We start from the raw sequence: 17,982 nt of genomic DNA, 5'->3' as shown, positions 1-17,982 counted from the left end.
GTCCCGGGACTGTAAGCCCCCACACCTGCTCTGGCTCTCAAGCAATCCCTCCCCACAAAAAGAGGAAGCCAAACATTGTTTTACCTCCCAGAAACACCACTCTGTCCACCAGGAAGACAGCCCTTTACAGCGGTCTGCAGAGCAACTCTGTGCCTCTGTCTTAATCCTTCCCTCCGCAGCCATGGGCTTCGCCTTTGTAAAAACCCAAAGGTTCATGTAAGTATTTTCCCAAACCTAAGTAACTGAATTCCCCTAAAGATAAATTCCACTGCTACCTTTGTATCACAGAAATGCCTTCACTTTGTTGTGTTCTGCTCACAAGTAATGGGAGGCCAGGAATGATGTGAGGGCATATTATGTAGCAGCCCCTCTCATGGAGGCTGATACCAGAAGGATGAAGGAAATCTTCTGGAGGAAGAAGGAGCTCGATGGTGGGAGGCAGGCATATGGGGAAAAGCATTTCGTACATAGGGAATAGCACGTGCAAAATCCTCAAGTTTCCAGGAGGCACAACATTCAAAGAACAGCAAGGCAGGTACTGGTGATGCATGGAGAAGGAAAAAGGGAAATGAATTAAGTCTGAGAGGTGGACAAGAGCCTTTGAATGTCATAAAATTGATTTTGACCTTTATACTGAAAATCATTGAAAAATAACAAGAAATAACAGCAATTTTATGAAGCACTTGTAGGCATATTTGTGAACGTATGTGTATAATGACAAAGTTTTCTTTATCAGCATCTGTGTGGAGAATGCCTTAGCTCATGATATCGGGGGCATATGCCAGATGTTAAATGAGCAGGAATAGTGGTATGTATTGATATTTTCCTGCACAAGTGTAGATCTATTAGACATCAAAAATTTCCTCCCAAAGCCCCAGGAAGAAGGAATACTGCAGCCCAGTCACAAATGATGTCCCCAAAGTGGGAGGCAAAATATAATACTGTGATAAATTATCTAACAGGTCTGTGTGATTATACACATTTCTGTAAAAGTTCCTGGTGGGATAATCTCATGGAGGGAAAGTTCCTCCCAAGATGACATCAAAGGCAGATATAGGGTAAAACTAATGAAACTTAAGCTTCAAAGCCCATCCTTTACGCAGGCCTCTTGGACCCTGGGCTCATAGTCATTTTATTTTATTTTATTTTTTTAAATTTTTTATTTTTATTTATTTTTTTGATGTAAAGTTCAATGATTCATTAGTTGCGTATAACACCCAGTGTACCATGCAATACGTGCCCTCCTCACTACCCATCACCAGTCTATCCCATTCCCCCACCCCCTCCCCTCTGAAGCCCTCAGTTTGTTTCTCAGAGTCCATAGACTCTCATGCTTCATTCCCCCTTCTGATTTATTAAAGAAAGTTGTTCCTTGATCCACTTCTGTCTGGTGTGGTACCCAGGCATTCATGGAGAAAGTGAGATCTGAACTAGCCTTTGAAGGAAAATTAAGTTTTGTATATGCCAAAAGGAATGAGAGCTCATTGGGGGTGAGGAGGACCTTAGGGACGGTATATAGGGTGAACTGGGAGGCAGTGAATTGATTAATCGATGGAACCTGATTGTCCAACTCATCATTGAGGGCGTCCATAGGGCCATTGTTTAGTTATTTAGGTTCTTTGGGATATAAGAAATGAAGTACCTCTCAGGTTAGCTCGAGAAGGGGAGGTTTATTGTAATGGAGTATTATGGACAGGAATATGTAGTCTGGGGTTGGAGGATAGAACAGGACCCACAGACTCAACACGTGGAATAAACAGAATTTCACACTAGTTTTCGACCAACATTGGACCTAGCTATTTTCTACCTGCTTGTCTGTGTTTCCATCACCAACTGCCGAGTCTCTCTCTGCTGTCAGTGTAAGTTCTTAACTTCATAATTTTTGCTTGCTTACGATATCTGGTTCCTTGTGGCTATGGTCCTGCTCTGGTCTTCATTTTCTTAACATTTCAAAATTCAGATTCTCTGAGAGGAAATTTCTGCCATGTCAGTTCACTATTCCTTGACTAACAAGGTCATAGATCAATGGCTAGCCTACGGCTTGGGTTTGTATACCTTTTCCAATTGGGTGTGCCTGGAGTTTGTAGAATCTTTATACAAAATATGGCAGCCCAGGCTGCCATGTCAGCAGGGGTTGTGCAGAGGAATTTCCCTTACACAAGTCTGTAGGCACGACTGGCATAATGAATGGCATGTTCAGTATAGCTGAAATAGTACTAGCTAATACTTCTCGAAAGTTTCCTCTCTGTCCCGGTGTCAGGTCCAATTCTAAGCACTTCCTATACATTAACAATCTTACATGGTAGTAACTACCACCGTCCCCATTTAGCTGACGAGGGTACTGACACCCAACAAGCTCAAGTCACTTGCTCAGGGTCACACAGCCAGTAACTAGTGGAATCTGGATTCTAGCCAGGTAGGAGTTTTGAAGTCCACTGTATTCTACAACATACGTGAGATTTTACCCGAGATTTTAGGAGGGCTGGTTTGTAACAGAGACTAGAGCCAGAGAAATCACTTAGGGGACTTACGTGGGTAACAGTGATGCAGTGGGTGGACACCAAAGGAGGAACTAAAAAAATGCAGAATGGATAGGAAAGAGGGGACTTCTCAGACATGCACATGAAAACAAGAGTCACTTGGATTTGATAAGTTGGAACAGGGGTTTTGAAGTAAATATTCAAGGGAAACATTATACACGCCCTCCTAATGAAAACACAAGTTGGAGAATACATTTAAAATTTCTTAGCAGTGGAAAAACGACTGACCATTTGAAAGTATAGCATCTAAAGACTTTATCAAGCGCTCTGGGAGAAACTGTCTCCGCCTCTAGATGTCCCCCACAGAAGGCTGCTTAGACTAGGTTATCGGGAAACTCTGGTTTTTCTAATTTAGGTCAGAATTTTGAAGGGAAAACCCCCCCTTACTTTGTACATGGAATAAAGAAGATTTCTGGGTGAGCTCTCCCTTCACTGTTGATATTCAAGCTTCTCAGAGCCCCCGGGGGAGGCAGACGTGAGGGCAGGTATGCCGGGCACTGTAATAGCTGCGGCGGAGGCGTGAGCAATATCCCATGACAGCCAGAGGCTAAAGCGCCTGTTGCTGTCTGTGGGGTCTGCGTCACTCCTCTCAGCAGCCGATTTTGAACCTATACCCTTTCTTCCTGCATTAGGTTGCCGGCTACCCACCATCCGTTTGTAATTCCAAAAACTGCGTCCAGGTCTTAGGCTTCTTTGAGCGGGTAACAGTCCCGCCCTCCCAGTAGCTGCTCGGCTCCAGCCAATCTTAGGTCTTCTTGTCCACACCCCAAACCTCTTGATGAAAACGCGAACCCCTCCTAAGTCACTTTTATTTCCCTTCTCTTGAATTCTTAGGGTGTTTACCTGTCTTACTGTGAGGAAAACAGTGTTAACTGTATTTAAGGTATATTCTCTTTAGAAAATATTTTAATGTTTTAAAAATGAGAAAAGATAGAACGCCTTCAAAAGACCTGGTTTAAAACAAAGTATTAGAGGCCACCTAGCCTCGTTACAGTGTAATTTCTGTTAGTCAGGGAGGCTGTAAAAACCCCGAAGATGAAGTTCTACTGAGGAGAAGGTTGTAAGACATTGCAGCCTTTAGTGTCGTTCCAGCTGCTCGAATCTCATAGACATGAGAAGGAGAGGCCCTGGGTCTCTCTCTTTTGTTCCCCTGAGAAAAGAGCAGAAAAAGAAGAAAAGTTTTGAAGAGTAAGAAGGGAGAACTGTTTCTTCTAGTTGGTAGTGTGAAATAGCAGGATGCGGGGTAGACATGGCGAAGACCAGCATGTGTGTAATGACCATACATGATGCACCAGCTGTATGCATTTCCTCAGAATTTTGCTGAAGGTGCTGTATCTATCTTTATTTCTTATACAAAATAATTCACTACTTGATTTTTTTTTTTTATCAGAGAGCAATATTTTTACAGCCAGGTAAGGAATTAAGAGCCAAATTTCTAGTTTCCAGTCCTGGTTCTAGGTCTACACTTGAGCAAGTCACTTTACGGAGCTTTAATTTTTTTCACTTGTGAAATGGAAATAATAGCAACCTACTTAGAGACACTCTATGTAAATCATTCATTTTAACATCAAATAGTAATCAAGCTGCATTGTGGAAGCCTCTGGTCTAGTCACTGCAGGGGCATCGATTAAACAGAAGCAGATAAATATCTCAGTCGTAGTGGGGTTCATTGATTTGTATAATGGGCCAGACAGGCTTGCTTTCTGCTTGCTTGCTTGCTTGTTTTCCTCCTCTTCTCTTCCCTTCCCTTCCCTTCCCTTCCCTTCCCTTCCCTTCCCTTCCCTTCCCTTCCTTCCTCCCTCCCTCCCTCCTTTCTTTCTTGCTTTCTTGCTTTTTTAAATAGTTATTTGCTGAATAGCTATTATATACTATAGGGCTATTTATAAGTAGATCAAATCTGCAAATTAATTATTGGGCTTCATGATGGAACAGAAACAAGGAAGCTGAAATTTTGGTAGGACTTTGCTGCAAACTTTCTCTGTGACTATAAGAAGTAATATTAGCTCATATCCTTAGCTGTAAATTAGAGAGTTGGACTGTGTGATCTCTTTAGCTTTAAAATGTGCAGTTTATTCCTACAGGGATCACCACTATGGTGACCAGGAACTCTCTCGGTATCAGGATATGGGTTGCAAATTCCAACAAATAAGATGATGGCAAAAGACATTTTGCCATCATCTTATTTGCTGGAGTGTGATTATATGCCATTTTCTGTCATTTTCTTGTTATTTCAATAGCTTCCCCGCTATGTTATACCAAGATAGGAATCAAGAAGTGCATAGTATATATTATTGTCTGGATCCGGTAAAACTCGTTTGATATCAGAAGCCTAGATTTGCATTTCAACATTCTAAAATTATCTCTATTTTCCCCTCTCAAGTAGGTAAAATTCTGTCCCTATTGACTTATGTGTTGTACTTATTACTTTGACCAATGACTCCCTTTTTATATATCATAAAAATAGAAAATTTGGAAAAAAATAAATTTAGTTCAGCCCCCATCAGAATAATTTATTCATTCTAGATTAATGTAGTTTTATTATATTTGTATAACAAGAGAAGGACAATCTTATAAATATTAGATCTTAATATACAGTACAAGTGTATCTAGCCCAAATATCACAGTACCAGAGATGACAATAAATACTACAAGTTTCCAGGACACTAGTTTTACTGTCATGGGAGTGGGAGACAGTGAGGCAGTATGGATTGTAGTTAGCATGTATTCTGGAACCTGACTCCCTGCATTTGAATCCAAACTCTGCCCCACGCTGCTGGGTGACCCTGAACAAGTTACTTAACCTCTCTGTGTCTCAGTTTTCTCATTTGTCAAGAGAAGATGATAATAGTGCCAACTTCAAAGAATAAAATTCATTAATATTTATAAAATGTTTACAACAGTGCCTGAAAAATGGAAAGTACTTTATAATTTGGGGCAATTATGTAGGAGAGAGTTGAACGGAGAGGAAGTAGGAGTAGCAGATGTAGTGCATAGAGAAGCTGGGGGTAAAAAGGGAGGTGAGAAACTGGATCACACGCACAGGAAGGGGAAAAGGTCAGGCAGTCAAGCACAGGTGTGTCTGTGTCTTTTATTTCTCAGGCTAAGCAAAGTCTATGAATATTTGAAGGTGGATGGAACAAAGCCAGGGAATGAAAAGATGGAAGAAGGGAGGGATGGCTGTGCGGGTGGGATGATCTGTAACAAGGACACAGGTAATTAGAGGTGATAGGAGGTAAGCACTTTTCGAACAGTTTTCTGTGCTCCTCAGAAAGCTAGCCAGCCAGGCTTTACAAAATGTTATGGATCTGGCATTAAAATTCTGAAGGAAACAATGCAGACTCCCATACCCCTCAGCTGTTCAGGATTAGGCAGTGGATGGGGAGAAGTTAGTGAGCTAATGTGGGGTGAGTGTCTCATCGGAGGACACGCTCACGATATGCTAAAGAGGAACTGCAGCCCTGGAGTTCAGCTGGGTTAGTCTGGAAGGAGCCTCACAGACAGAGGCAGGCTGGCTCCGGGAACACAGGCCAAACCACAGAGGGCCCCGCGGCCGCCCACAAGCCGTGGCAGTAGATGAAACAACTAGGCTGTGTTCAGGGGTCTGTGGGGTGGCCACTTACACAGCAATGTTTTTAGCACAATTTCCACAGGAAAATAATGTGGCCCAAAGAGGCAAATTCAAATTGAAGATCACACACAGACACACACACACAGAGTCTTTTCTATCTTAACTGGAATCTTTAAAAGATATCCTGTAATATGGCTTAGAGAACATAAAGTTGCTTTAATGGAAATCTTTGGGCTCTCATATCCAGAGAGGACCAGCGTCGTTAGCAGGTGGGGTATCAGGCATATTTGGTAATTTGGGAAGAACACACAGAGCTATGAGCTTTGCTGAAACAAGAGGAAGAGGACTTATCTTGAGCAGGAAAATCTTTTTTTTTATTAATTTTTTAATTTTTTGACATTTTCTTGAATTAATTAGCTAATTAATTAATTATGTTCAGTTAGCCAGCAGGAACATCTTGGGCTGCATAAAGGACACCATCTTCGTGGTGACAAGGGGTAAAATGTGTAAGGGAGGCATATCAGGGGCTGTTCATCCTACACTCGCAGGAAGGCCCATACTTGAGTGTGGATGAAAACCAGTGTATTAAAGGGTAAAGCATTAAAACAGTTTGCCATTGCCTGATGTAGAGTGCGTTCTATATAGGGTTTTGACCCTTTCTCTCTTCCACCCAAGCTAATTCTTTTTTTTTTAATATCCCTTTTCAATATAAATGAAAAGTTTCATCCCTATCTAAAGAGATCCTAGGCATCAGTAGCAGGAGTGAAGATTATTTTCAACACGACACCCTTTCCAGAGTTCTCCAACCTAGGCACAGAGCAGCCTCCTCCATTCCCACCAGCTAAACTTAACTTGCTAAATATGTGGCTGGTAGTGTATCCCGCACAACTGGAGTCCGACCCAGACCCTCTCAGATACTGTAGAGCGGCTCTATGTGCCCATTCTCACCTTCTGCTTGTTTTGCTGCTATCTGCTCACACTATGACCTTGAGAGACTCACACAAGGGCAGAGCCAGAAGGGCCTAGGAATTTTGTTCCCTCCAAAGGAGCAATGACTGATGGATGTGGGGGTAGAGAAGCCCACACCCCTTGTTTATAAGTGAAACAAACTTTGACATATAATTTACACTCCAGAGTTCCCCAAAAGTTCAGACGGAGGCTGGAATCACTTAAAATTTCACTCCTGCTGGGCTTCTCCTTCTGTGTCCTACTTTCCCCCTTCCTTACTCATTTTTGTTTTTTGGGTTTTTCTTGGAGCACATTCTTAATAAGTCACTTGCATACGAATCTTTGTCTAGGTTCTACTCTGGGAGTCCAGCCTAAGACAGACCTCACTTATTCATTCAGTCGGTCAGTCAGTCATTCAAAAACGTGCACTGAGTGCCTAAGTGCTTTCTTCCCAGTCCTGGGAGGAAGAGCAATATATAGTTAGTTAAAATGTAACAATAGATATGCTCAAGGGAAATGTGGGGGAATATAGAAACTACCCGTTTCTAAGCCAAGGAAAATTTTTAATATCTGAACGTATTATCACACCTGAAAAAGTGACATACACATAGTAGGTTCTTGTGGGTGCTGAAAATTGAATCCGTTCTTATCTCATAATGTTGACCATTGAGGAGAGCCTGTCATTTACTTGGAAATCAGGTTATTCACAAACATTTATTGGGCTCTTACGGCAAATTAGAGTTTGAGAAACTGATGGACTAAGTATAATTTGAATAATGCATACAATGTTACAGTAATACAATAAAAAATACTTTTCTAAGAAAATGAAAGGCTGGGTCTTGGAGGATAAGCAGAATGAATTCTGGACAGAAGTAGAGAGAGGCATTTTAGAAAGGCAAGAGCAAACTCTGCAGTAATCAGGTGTGAAAAAGCATTGGCAGGTCTCAGAGTGCATAGTTTAGGGACTAAAGCAAGGCTCCCATGAAGGGGAGAGGCAGGAGATGAGAGATTAACTTGGAGATACAGGTTGGAGCCACTCAGCTGTGGCTTTGGTACTCCAGGACTTTATCCTGTAGCAATGAGGAACATTCAAAGATATTTCGGATTGCCAAGGTTTGCCTTAGAAATAATATGAGGGGCACCTGGGTGGCTCAATCCGTTAAGTGTGGGACTCGATTTTAGCTTAGGTCATGATCTCGGGGTTTTGGGGTGGAGCCTTGTGTTGGACTCCCACTCACTGTGGAATCGGCTTGAGATTCTCTCTCTCTCCCTCTGCCTCTGCCCCTTCACCTGCTTGCGCATTCTTGATCTCTGTCTCTCAATTAAAAAAAAAAGAAAAAAAAAGAAAGAATATGAAAGATGTATTCAAGAGGAGAAAGACTTGGGTCAGAACATTAATTAGTTAAAAGATTGTTCCTAGGTTAAACCATAAATAATTTCCAATATTCAACCATTTTTGATCCAACAAAAATGTCAATTTCATATAGTTCAAACTGATTGGCTAGCCAGGAAGAACAGGGGTGAGAAGCAGAACAATAACACAAAGACTGCAGGGAAGGCGTAAAATAAAAGAGACACATAGGAGAGAAAATTGGCATGAAATGAAGGCTCCACCGGCAGTGGGGCCAGAGTTAGCTGCACAATATTAGGTGTGACAGTAAACCAGAGTTTCCTGAGAATGATGGAGTGAATCAAGGAGTGTTTGTCAGGGAAATAGGGCCCATTGGAGGAGCGGTTTAGAGAGTGCAATAGGGAACCGTACCATGCTTCCCAACACTCGGCTCTGTCCCGTGTTACCTTGCAGTGCCTCATTTCCTCAGTTCTGTCTTTTTAAAGATTTTACTTTTAAGTAATCTCTACACCCAATGTGAGGCTCAAATTTACAGCCCTGAGATTAGGAGTCACATGCTCCTTTGACTAAGCCGGCCAGGTGCCCCTTCAGTTCCTTCTTTTTCTGCTACTTGACTTTGGACAGACGTATGATATCCAGATTCTTACAGTTATATCTGCTCCTCAAGTTAAGCCAACAGATAATGCAACCCCAAGTACTTTGTTAAAGCACACCTCCAAACAATAGCCTAGGCAACATGATAGCAGGAAGAGAAAGACCCAGTGGTGCTCTAGGGCAGCTAACCCAACCTAACCAGATTTTTCTTTAACAGGGGCACGCAGGGGATTCTGAAAGTCTCAGAGAAGAGAAAATCCTGTTTTGTTCTGTTTTTTCCCTACTCTGACCTCAACTCTGACCACTCTTCCAGAGCCACAATATTTCTTTTTTTTTTAATTTAAATTCAATTAGCCAACATACGGTACATCATTAGTTTCAGATGTAGTGCTCAATATTTCTATTAAAAGCGCCACTGAACTTCTTCTGTTTGTGCTGAAATAGATATCGGCCAAAGAGTAATTGGTGTTGCAAAGAAGATATGTCCTTTCATTGTCCTTCAAATAACACTGCTTTCCTAAAACAGAAATTATCTATTTGCTTAACACAGGAATTGGAGACCTACACGACTGTCTGGATAGCTTATATCATTTATGCCACTTGAAATGGTCATGGGCATGCTGTTTAAAATGATCTTAACTAGCTTTTTTTTTTTTTTTAAAGATTTTATTTATTCATATATCATTTATGCCACTTGAAATGGTCATGGGCATGCTGTTTAAAATGATCTTAACTAGCTTTTTTTTTTTTTTAAAGATTTTATTTATTCATATGACACAGAGAGAGACAGCCAGCGAGAGAGGGAACACAAGCAGGGGGAGTGGGAGAAGAAGAAGCAGGCTCATAGCAGAAGAGCCTGACGTAGGGCTCGATCCCAGAACGCCGGGACCACGCCCTGAGCCGAAGGCAGACGCTTAACCGCTGTGCCACCCAGGCGCCCCTCTTAACTACCAAAAATGCTCTTGGTATCCAATAAAAAAGACTGACGAAGGAAAAAGTGACTTTCATTTCTTTCTGCTTTTTCTTGTAACACTTTTTTGGTGAGAATTTAATTTCGTTTTGCTACTTCTTGTAAGAGAATTAGTGAGAAATGTATACAGAGGAAATATTTTTTCCTAGTATTTTTATTGGATCCAATTAATTTAAGCTATTATTTGGAGAATATTGTTCAGGGATGGGCCTCAGCCAATTACACAGCATTGTTCATTTGTGCCGCAAATACTGACTGTCCATGACCTATGTGCCAGGCACTGTGACAGCTGCTGGAGACACAGCGGTGGGCAAAACTAGGCATGCTTCCTGAGCTCATGAAACTTGTAGTCTAGAGATAACAACAAATATTAAACAAATAATCACAAAAATAACTTTGTTTCCAAACTACAATGAGCTCCTGAAAAGAAAATAGTAGGCATCATAGTGGGGGACCAGTCCTAGTCAACAGGATATTCTCTGAAGAAGTGATATTCCAAGTTGAGATCTGACGGACAAGTAGACATCAGCCAGGTGATGAGGGAATTGGAAGAGAACTCTAGGCAGAGGAAGCTTCAAGTGCAAAGGCCCTGAGGCAGGAAGAAGGATGTGCATAGATGTGCATAGATGTTCATGTTGTGCATAGATGGCTAGGGTGGCCTGAGCAAACAAAGCCGGAGTTGCAGCAGAGGCTAGATCAAACAGAACCTTTGAGGTCATGTTAAGAATTCTGGTCTTTATCCTAAGAGCAACAGAAAGTCACTGAAAGCTAAAAAGTGGTAGAATTGGATTTACCTACACCAATCATTTAAAGCCAGTAAGTTTTTATTCAGTATTTAACAAGTACTGTGATAACTGCTCTAGGCATTAGAAGTCCTATTAGGCATGGTCTCTACCCTTACGTAATATCTGGTGTGAAATTGTAAGAGGAAATAGAGGGTGGGTCTAAGCTTGGAGGCAGAAATGAGATAGTCCTGGGAAGATAAGATCTAACATATCTTTATTTAGTTGGCTATGGCCAATGCAAGTTGATGTATAGAGTTTTGGTTCTGCTTTTCTTTTAAAATGTTCAAGGAAGAGTCATCTGACAAAAGGAGTCATCATCAATAATCTGTCCACTGAAACCCTCTGTCTATTCACAGATCAGGCACCACACAAACAGCTATGCCTCCAGCTCCACCTCCTTACCCCACCAGTGCTCCTCAACCTTGATGTGGAGTGACCAGTTGGAAAGGTGAGATTTAGAAGCTGTCCAGATCTACAGCATAGCCTTCCCCCATTTCTGCTCTGATCTGCCTTCATGCGACAAGGATGGAATATCTCTAAGAACTTACGTGCAAATTAAGCACACAGGACCAGGTTCCTTCGAGGAGTTGTTGTCTTCGCACTTCACTTATATTTCCTCCAACTAAGATTCACAGACCGGCTCCGGGCTGATCTTATGACCAGTCAGTTCTCATGCAGTAAAAGAACCTGCAAATCACTGATTTTTCATACAAAGAACAGTGTCCAGGAGTATTTTAAGGCTAAGCTACCCTGTTTTGATTTGACATCAGAACTCAGCGTACTCCTCACACGGTCAGCACCCTCTTGCTTGTCCTTTGCCTGGACCTGCTTTGTAGAAAACGTGTACTTCCATGAAGGGACACTCTAGATAGCAGAACATGATGCCGAATACGATGTGTAGTTGGTCGTATTAAATTTCAAGCATTAGCTTCCTGCCTCAAACACCTTATTTCAGTATTTCTGTTACTGACTGTAGGGCTAAATGGTCGTGTGCGTATTACTGCACTGTGTGATCTTTTTTGCTTTAATGAAAGAAGGTGAGACGTTTTAAGTATTTTTTTTTCAAACATAGCACCCTTGGCTTTTCAAACAAGTTGAACTCTCCATTGTAATGGACAGTCAGCATATTCATTTTACTTCATTCCCTGGGTGAGGCCAGGCACGATGACTCTGCAAGTCCGTGGAAGGTGTTAAGACGGATGTGGACATTTCAGCAGCTCAATTGTCTTTGGCCATTTATTCTCCCATGACTGAAGTAACTGAAAGATAATCACTTCCATTCCTCAGGGGAAGATCAAAATGTGTTTTTCAATAGAGATACAGTGTGCAACAATGTCTACAGGATACCAATAAGCTGGTTGATTCTGGAACATAGCTTAAAAGTCACGGGGCCAATAAAATTTTTATTCAACTCACCTTTATGGTCTTACATCTTTCCCTTAAATATCTGCATGTAATACACCTATTCTGGGCACTTTTTTTTTTTTTTTTTTTTTTTTTTTTTTTTTTTTTGCTGTAAACACAGATTTCCTTGGAAAACAAATGAAGGGAAAAGAAGGGAAGCACCCAATTCCCATTTCTTTATTGGTAGGCTCACTCTAATTTCATTTTTAATTTTTTAAAGTAAATCTTTTTGTCCTTTCCCTTCATTATGAAAATAAGCCAGGCTCTCTATAGAAACTTTGCAAAAGAAAGAAAATTAGAAAGAAAAGAAGCTTCCTAAATTTTACTTCCACTACTCAAGAAAAACTTGTCATTATTTTAGTAAATCTCTTTTTCATCTTTTTCCCTGGCACTTTCCTTGATTTTGTTTTACATGCTTAGGATAATATTATATGTGTATTATTGTATCTTGTTTTTATCTAATTTAACATAAAATAAACATTCCCCAAACTATTTACAAATTATTTTAAAAGTAATTTTAATATTTGTGTAAGACTCTATTAAAAGGATACATTATAGTTTACTAATCATAATTTGTGTTCAAATTTGGCACCACAGTGAATGGAAATATATTGTTACCTAAAGACAGAAATGCAGTTAAAAAATATTTATGATTTTTTTATCATAAGTTTACTTTAAGAAATAAATAATATGTAAATTTTTAATATTCTTCAAAGATGCATAGTTTCCAGGAAACTACAGAGATTGAAAATTTCATTAGCATGTTGGAGAACTTCTGCTTTGCTTCATCCTAACCAGCACTGTATATTTTTTTAAAACACACACACACACATACACACACATACACACACACACACACACACACACACACACACACACTTCATTGGTTTGATGGGAGAAAAATTGCATTTCATATTTATTTCTATTTGCTTTCTTCCTTTTATCTTTCTAGGGTATAGTTATACAGTGATTGGGGCTTGTTTTTATGGCAAGTTCATTTGACCATTTAATGTGTCTACAATTGATACAGCATCATGATTTGATCATTCTACTGGACTACGAACTTGGAAGCCAGAAAAATTACTCATAAGAAAGCATATACTTAGCATAATTAAATAATCCAGAAGCTTTAGTGATCCAAATCCCAGAGTTACTTAAATTGCTTTTATTTACAAAACCATATGTGTAATTACTTCAAACAAGAATGTTTCGATGTCTTAGACATATGTATTTCTCACTTACACCTTCTCTTCACACCATACAAAAAAAGTACCCCTACCCATGCTTATTACATCTTTCTCTCTCTATTCTAACAGATAATGAAAGAACGGAGCTGACTTTTTATTGAAATTCCTGCTTCCCTGAGTTTGTGTATTTCTTCCTACCTGAGAAGGAGAATTTATGTTTGATTTGGATTGTTTCTTCATTTTTATGTTTTTAAAAAATTTAATGTTTTTTCTTGCCAGTAATACCCACTGAAACCAGGTTTATTATAATTTGTGCCTCTGAGTATTAAATTGGCTCCTGGGATTGGGTTTTGAGTACATATCTAAGAAGCTGGGCATGATTTCACAGATAATGAGTGATTGGTGAAAAAGTGGGGAAAAACCCCCATTTTCCAGGAGTTTTGCCCCAACTTCCAATCTTTGCCTGAATCTTAACCAGTGTGGACATCTATACATTTTATGGTAGTTTTGATTTTATAATATGAGTTTGAAAAAATTAGTATAAGTTTGCAACAGTGAAAAGTCACCATTTTGAGAGCAAGAATTCAATTAATAGGGCATAAACTTTAATGAGACAGAAGAGGGTGCCAGATGGAGGCAGGAGGGCACCATGACAAAAGATATCTATGCTAAACGTGTGATGAATGTATGGGAGATGTTGTGTCCCTCTGGGCTAAGCTTGGAACTAAACATCTTTATGTCTGTATTCTGGTTATGTGTCACTGGGTAACTCCACAATCAACATAAGTGTTATTTGTCCTTGAAGACTGAAAGAAGTGGATGCAGCTAAGGGCTTTCCTGAAGTGTCGCAGGAAACAGTACTGAGGCTAAACGATTCACGGTGGTGGTAGAGCAATAAAAAATCCAGGCACAGCCCTCTGATTTACCACTATCCACTCAGGATTTCTTAAAAATTTCTTCCCTGGTGGCATACAAAAAGGCAAAATTAGTAAGTGACATAGTTATTCAATATCAACTTTTGTTACTTTTTATGAAATAAAGGAATCTATTTTGTCTGAATTGAAATGAAACATTCTATGAACTTTTAACAAATACTTTTGAGTCATTGGATGTCTTTCAGCTCATGTCCTTACCCGTTTGTAAATTCAACCAATCTTTCTTTCTCTTGCCTTTCTTTCCACCCCTGCACCTTCCTCCTTTCTTTTCCTCTCCTCATTCACTTAACCCAACACATATTTATTGAGTGTCCTTCTTTAAGCACTGTACTAAGGGCCATGCTGTCACCTACAAGGGTATCTTAGGAAGACATGATAATATGGTATCAGTAGTTTCGCCATAGGAGCCTGTACTGACTCCATTGTCATCTCTGTCAACTAGATTAAACCAAAATAGTGAGTCATTCCTTTAAATAGTTGAACCAGTTGTGGATTAGCTGTAAACCACAATTATTTTCATTCAAACTTGTATTTTAAATGGCTTTGTGTAACTCACACCACAATGATGCTGGACACAATCCCTTTATTCCTATTTAAATTCAATGAATTTTATTGAGCAAGTGGAATTTGCCAACAATCATAAGAATGCCAATGCTTCTGTTACTGCTATCTGTCCATCATCCATCTATGTGGGGGTCTAGTTGTCATATATTTTTTATTTTATTTTTACAAAAGAGAACCAAGGCTACAGAGGGCTTGCCCAATGTCACATGGCTAATAAAAGTAAGAATCCAGATCCAGTGTAAGTTCATTGATTACAGGTTTATTGTTCTTCCTATAGGACAGTGGGGATATGAGGTCTGTTTCAGTGATATTGCATTTATAAGACAATGTGATGGAGTAATAGAAGCATGGGTTTTAAAATGAAACTTGGATTTAAATCTGGCTGTGCCACTCACTAGCTCTGTGACCTTGAGAAATTTAATTAATTTCATTGAATCTCAATGAATTAATCTATAAACTAAAGATAATAATACTTACCTGTATGGTTATTGTGATAATGTATGTAAAGTGAGTCTAACATAGTAGATATACTCAATAAGTATTAACTGCAATTAATTCTTCATCCAGACTTATCTCCAGCTATATAATATGAGTTCTCCATTTCAACTATAAACTGGCTTCCTGATTGTGTAGGCTTACATGTCATGGACAGAATCAACTTCAAATCTCTTGATGCTATTCTTGTTTATAATACTTCATGATTATTTTTCCCCATGCAAAACCTACCCATCTCCCACATGTGCAAATTTCACCTTGTCCTTGGGTCTTGAACAAGTAAACTATCTTTTTTCTCTTCTTACCTCTATGCCACTCTGAAGTTACACAGTGCTCATTTTGATGATTATTGTGTTATTCTTCAAATATTTTCATTATGTATGTCTTTTTCCCTTAGCAAAAATTCTATTTCATGGTGGACAGGACCCTTTTCTTATATTTTCTTTATAAGTCTCTTAGCACTAGTGCAGTATTTGATACCAAGGAAGATGCTCCTTACTTGGTAAATTCTCAACAAAGGTAACATTTATATATAATATTAGCAGTTGCCAATTTAAATGAATGTGATAGAAAGCCCTTCATTTCCATGATGTTATTCAACTTGGGAAATTTAATGTCAAACTTTCCTGATTTAAAAATGCTAATACAGACAGAATAATCACCTGCAGGTTTGAAAAATAATGGCTATTTGGTAAAGATATTTCTCACACAATTAGGAATGATCTTTGTCCAATTAGTTTGAAATCTGATGGAAAGATGATATATGTCACTATAAAATATTTCTGATGCTTTTGTTTTTAATCCACAGAAATGTATCCATTCCATACAAAATTCCCCAAAATAATAAGTGCTGTAACATATGTTCTCAAATATTCTGGATCATGATCCATCAACACACTGATTTTTAACAAGTGCTTTCATCTTCATCTTTTAAATTATCTTCCATAAACATGGATTCTCATAATTTATGTAATGAGGTTACATTGAGAATGGAACTAGCTCTCAAAATAAAATAAATTTCTCCCAAAAAGAGGTACATGTGGAGAAATGGGGCTTGATCTACAGTTTCATTCTAATTATAGCACCTACTGTAAAGCTCTGTGATGTACATATGCAAAAACTCTGTGATATTAATATGCTTTGCAGCTGAGTTGTATAGACCTGGTTCCTGACTACATGTAATATATCCTGTGTAATTTTAGACCTGTGACTTTTGTGTTGGAAGAATGAACTCCTGCCTATTCCCACCTCCGTCCTATTGCAGAGTTCATACAGCACCACCGCAAGCCAGTGTGAAACAAACAAACAAAAACAAACACCCAGCTATGCTGCTCCCAGGAGAGGTTGGGCCAGGGTATCGCGAGAAGGAATGGCATATTAAGGAATGGCATACAGGGAATATTAGGTTTAGAAGATTAGGTTTCCATGAGAAGCTACATTTATCCAAATTCTCCCAAGGAGGGAGGAGAAAATTAGAATCATTATCTTTTATATGTAAATGTGTATATAACCTATAAGTTATAAGTGGACTTTGGCCCATGAAGTATATGAAAATTCAGACAGAGTTGAATTATTCCACCTTTGCACTGTCTACAAGAATGACTTTGAAAATTAAATAAATAATAAAACCCAGGTTATAAAGGAACATATAAACTATTTAAGAAAACAGATTTTTTTCCAACATCTTCAGTAGTTGGACGCACACTCAAAAGAAACCTATTGTTAAGGCAATTATCCAGGTACCCTAAGGATCTGTATAAGATATACCTTGCTTGATATACTTTTAGTAACTATGAATACTTAAATGTTTAATTGGTATCTTAAAAATATTTGTGCTCATATTTTTCATTAATCCAGGCTTTTACTGAATATTTTGTTAATTCAAAATATCTCTAAGCTAATCCCATGGATAAAAGTGTTTCTCCATTTCATTCTAGGGCTTTATTTTTTTATTATCTGACGTGCCTTTTTATATAAAAATAATTTGTACAAAATGTATTTTTAAGAGCTTTTATAGTGTGTTTTAACAAAATTCTCAACCATATTGTAAGCTCCTTGTGGGCAGGACCCATGTTGTATGTATCTCTTGTACCTACAGAGCCTAGAAGAGTACTAAGCTCATAGAAATTACTCAATAAAAACTTGATGGAGAGGCTAAGTGGTCAGACTGCAGTCTGTGTGAGCAATGCTTAAGACAACTAGGGATGCACACTATGGGTAAGGGTGGAAAATTGTTTCTCTATTTACTTTTCCTCTTTGATATCATGCCATTAAAAAAAATTAATTCCAGTATAGTGAACACACAGTGTTATATTAGTTTCAGTGGTACAATGCAGTGATTCAACAATGCTGTACATTACTCGGTGCTCCTTGTAAGTGTACTCTAATCCCCTTCACCTGTTTCACCCGTCCCCCCACCTCTCCCTCTGGTAACCACCAGTTTGTTCTCTATAGTTAAGAGTCTGTGTTATGCCATTTTGTCTAGACCTTAAATTTGAGTGGCACAAGGGAGTCTTTTTTATACTTTTTGAAGAAAATAACTATAAATATTTATTGAGTATGGGATGATTACACACCCAGAAAACACAATGCTATTAAAAATACAAGATTAAACCAACCAGAGACTACTAAGAGAAATGCA

The 17,982-nt window shown here is 39.0% G+C and overlaps 1 protein-coding gene across 6 annotated transcripts in view; it reads left to right on the top strand.

Moving 5' to 3' along the window:
- Window positions 1-17,982, top strand: part of PTGER3 (prostaglandin E receptor 3) — a 176,024-nt gene that overhangs the window by 64,506 nt on the left and 93,536 nt on the right. For 2 of the 6 annotated variants that reach the window (XM_034653694.1, XM_034653696.1), the window contains one exon: window positions 11,113-11,204. The exons of 2 other annotated variants lie outside the window; for them this stretch is intronic. In XM_034653694.1, coding sequence (XP_034509585.1) covers window positions 11,113-11,204 — 92 coding nt within the window. Of the gene's footprint in view, window positions 1-11,112; window positions 11,816-13,476; window positions 17,507-17,982 lie in introns of those variants that run through there. 2 more of the 6 variants (XM_002929651.4, XR_004623269.1) reach the window with 2 other exon arrangements.

Source organism: Ailuropoda melanoleuca, chromosome 2 (genome assembly GCF_002007445.2).
Source record: "Ailuropoda melanoleuca isolate Jingjing chromosome 2, ASM200744v2, whole genome shotgun sequence".
Classification (NCBI taxonomy): Eukaryota; Metazoa; Chordata; class Mammalia; order Carnivora; family Ursidae; genus Ailuropoda; species Ailuropoda melanoleuca.
Note: the sequence above shows the minus strand (reverse complement) of the source record. Positions and strands in the feature narration are given on the sequence as shown.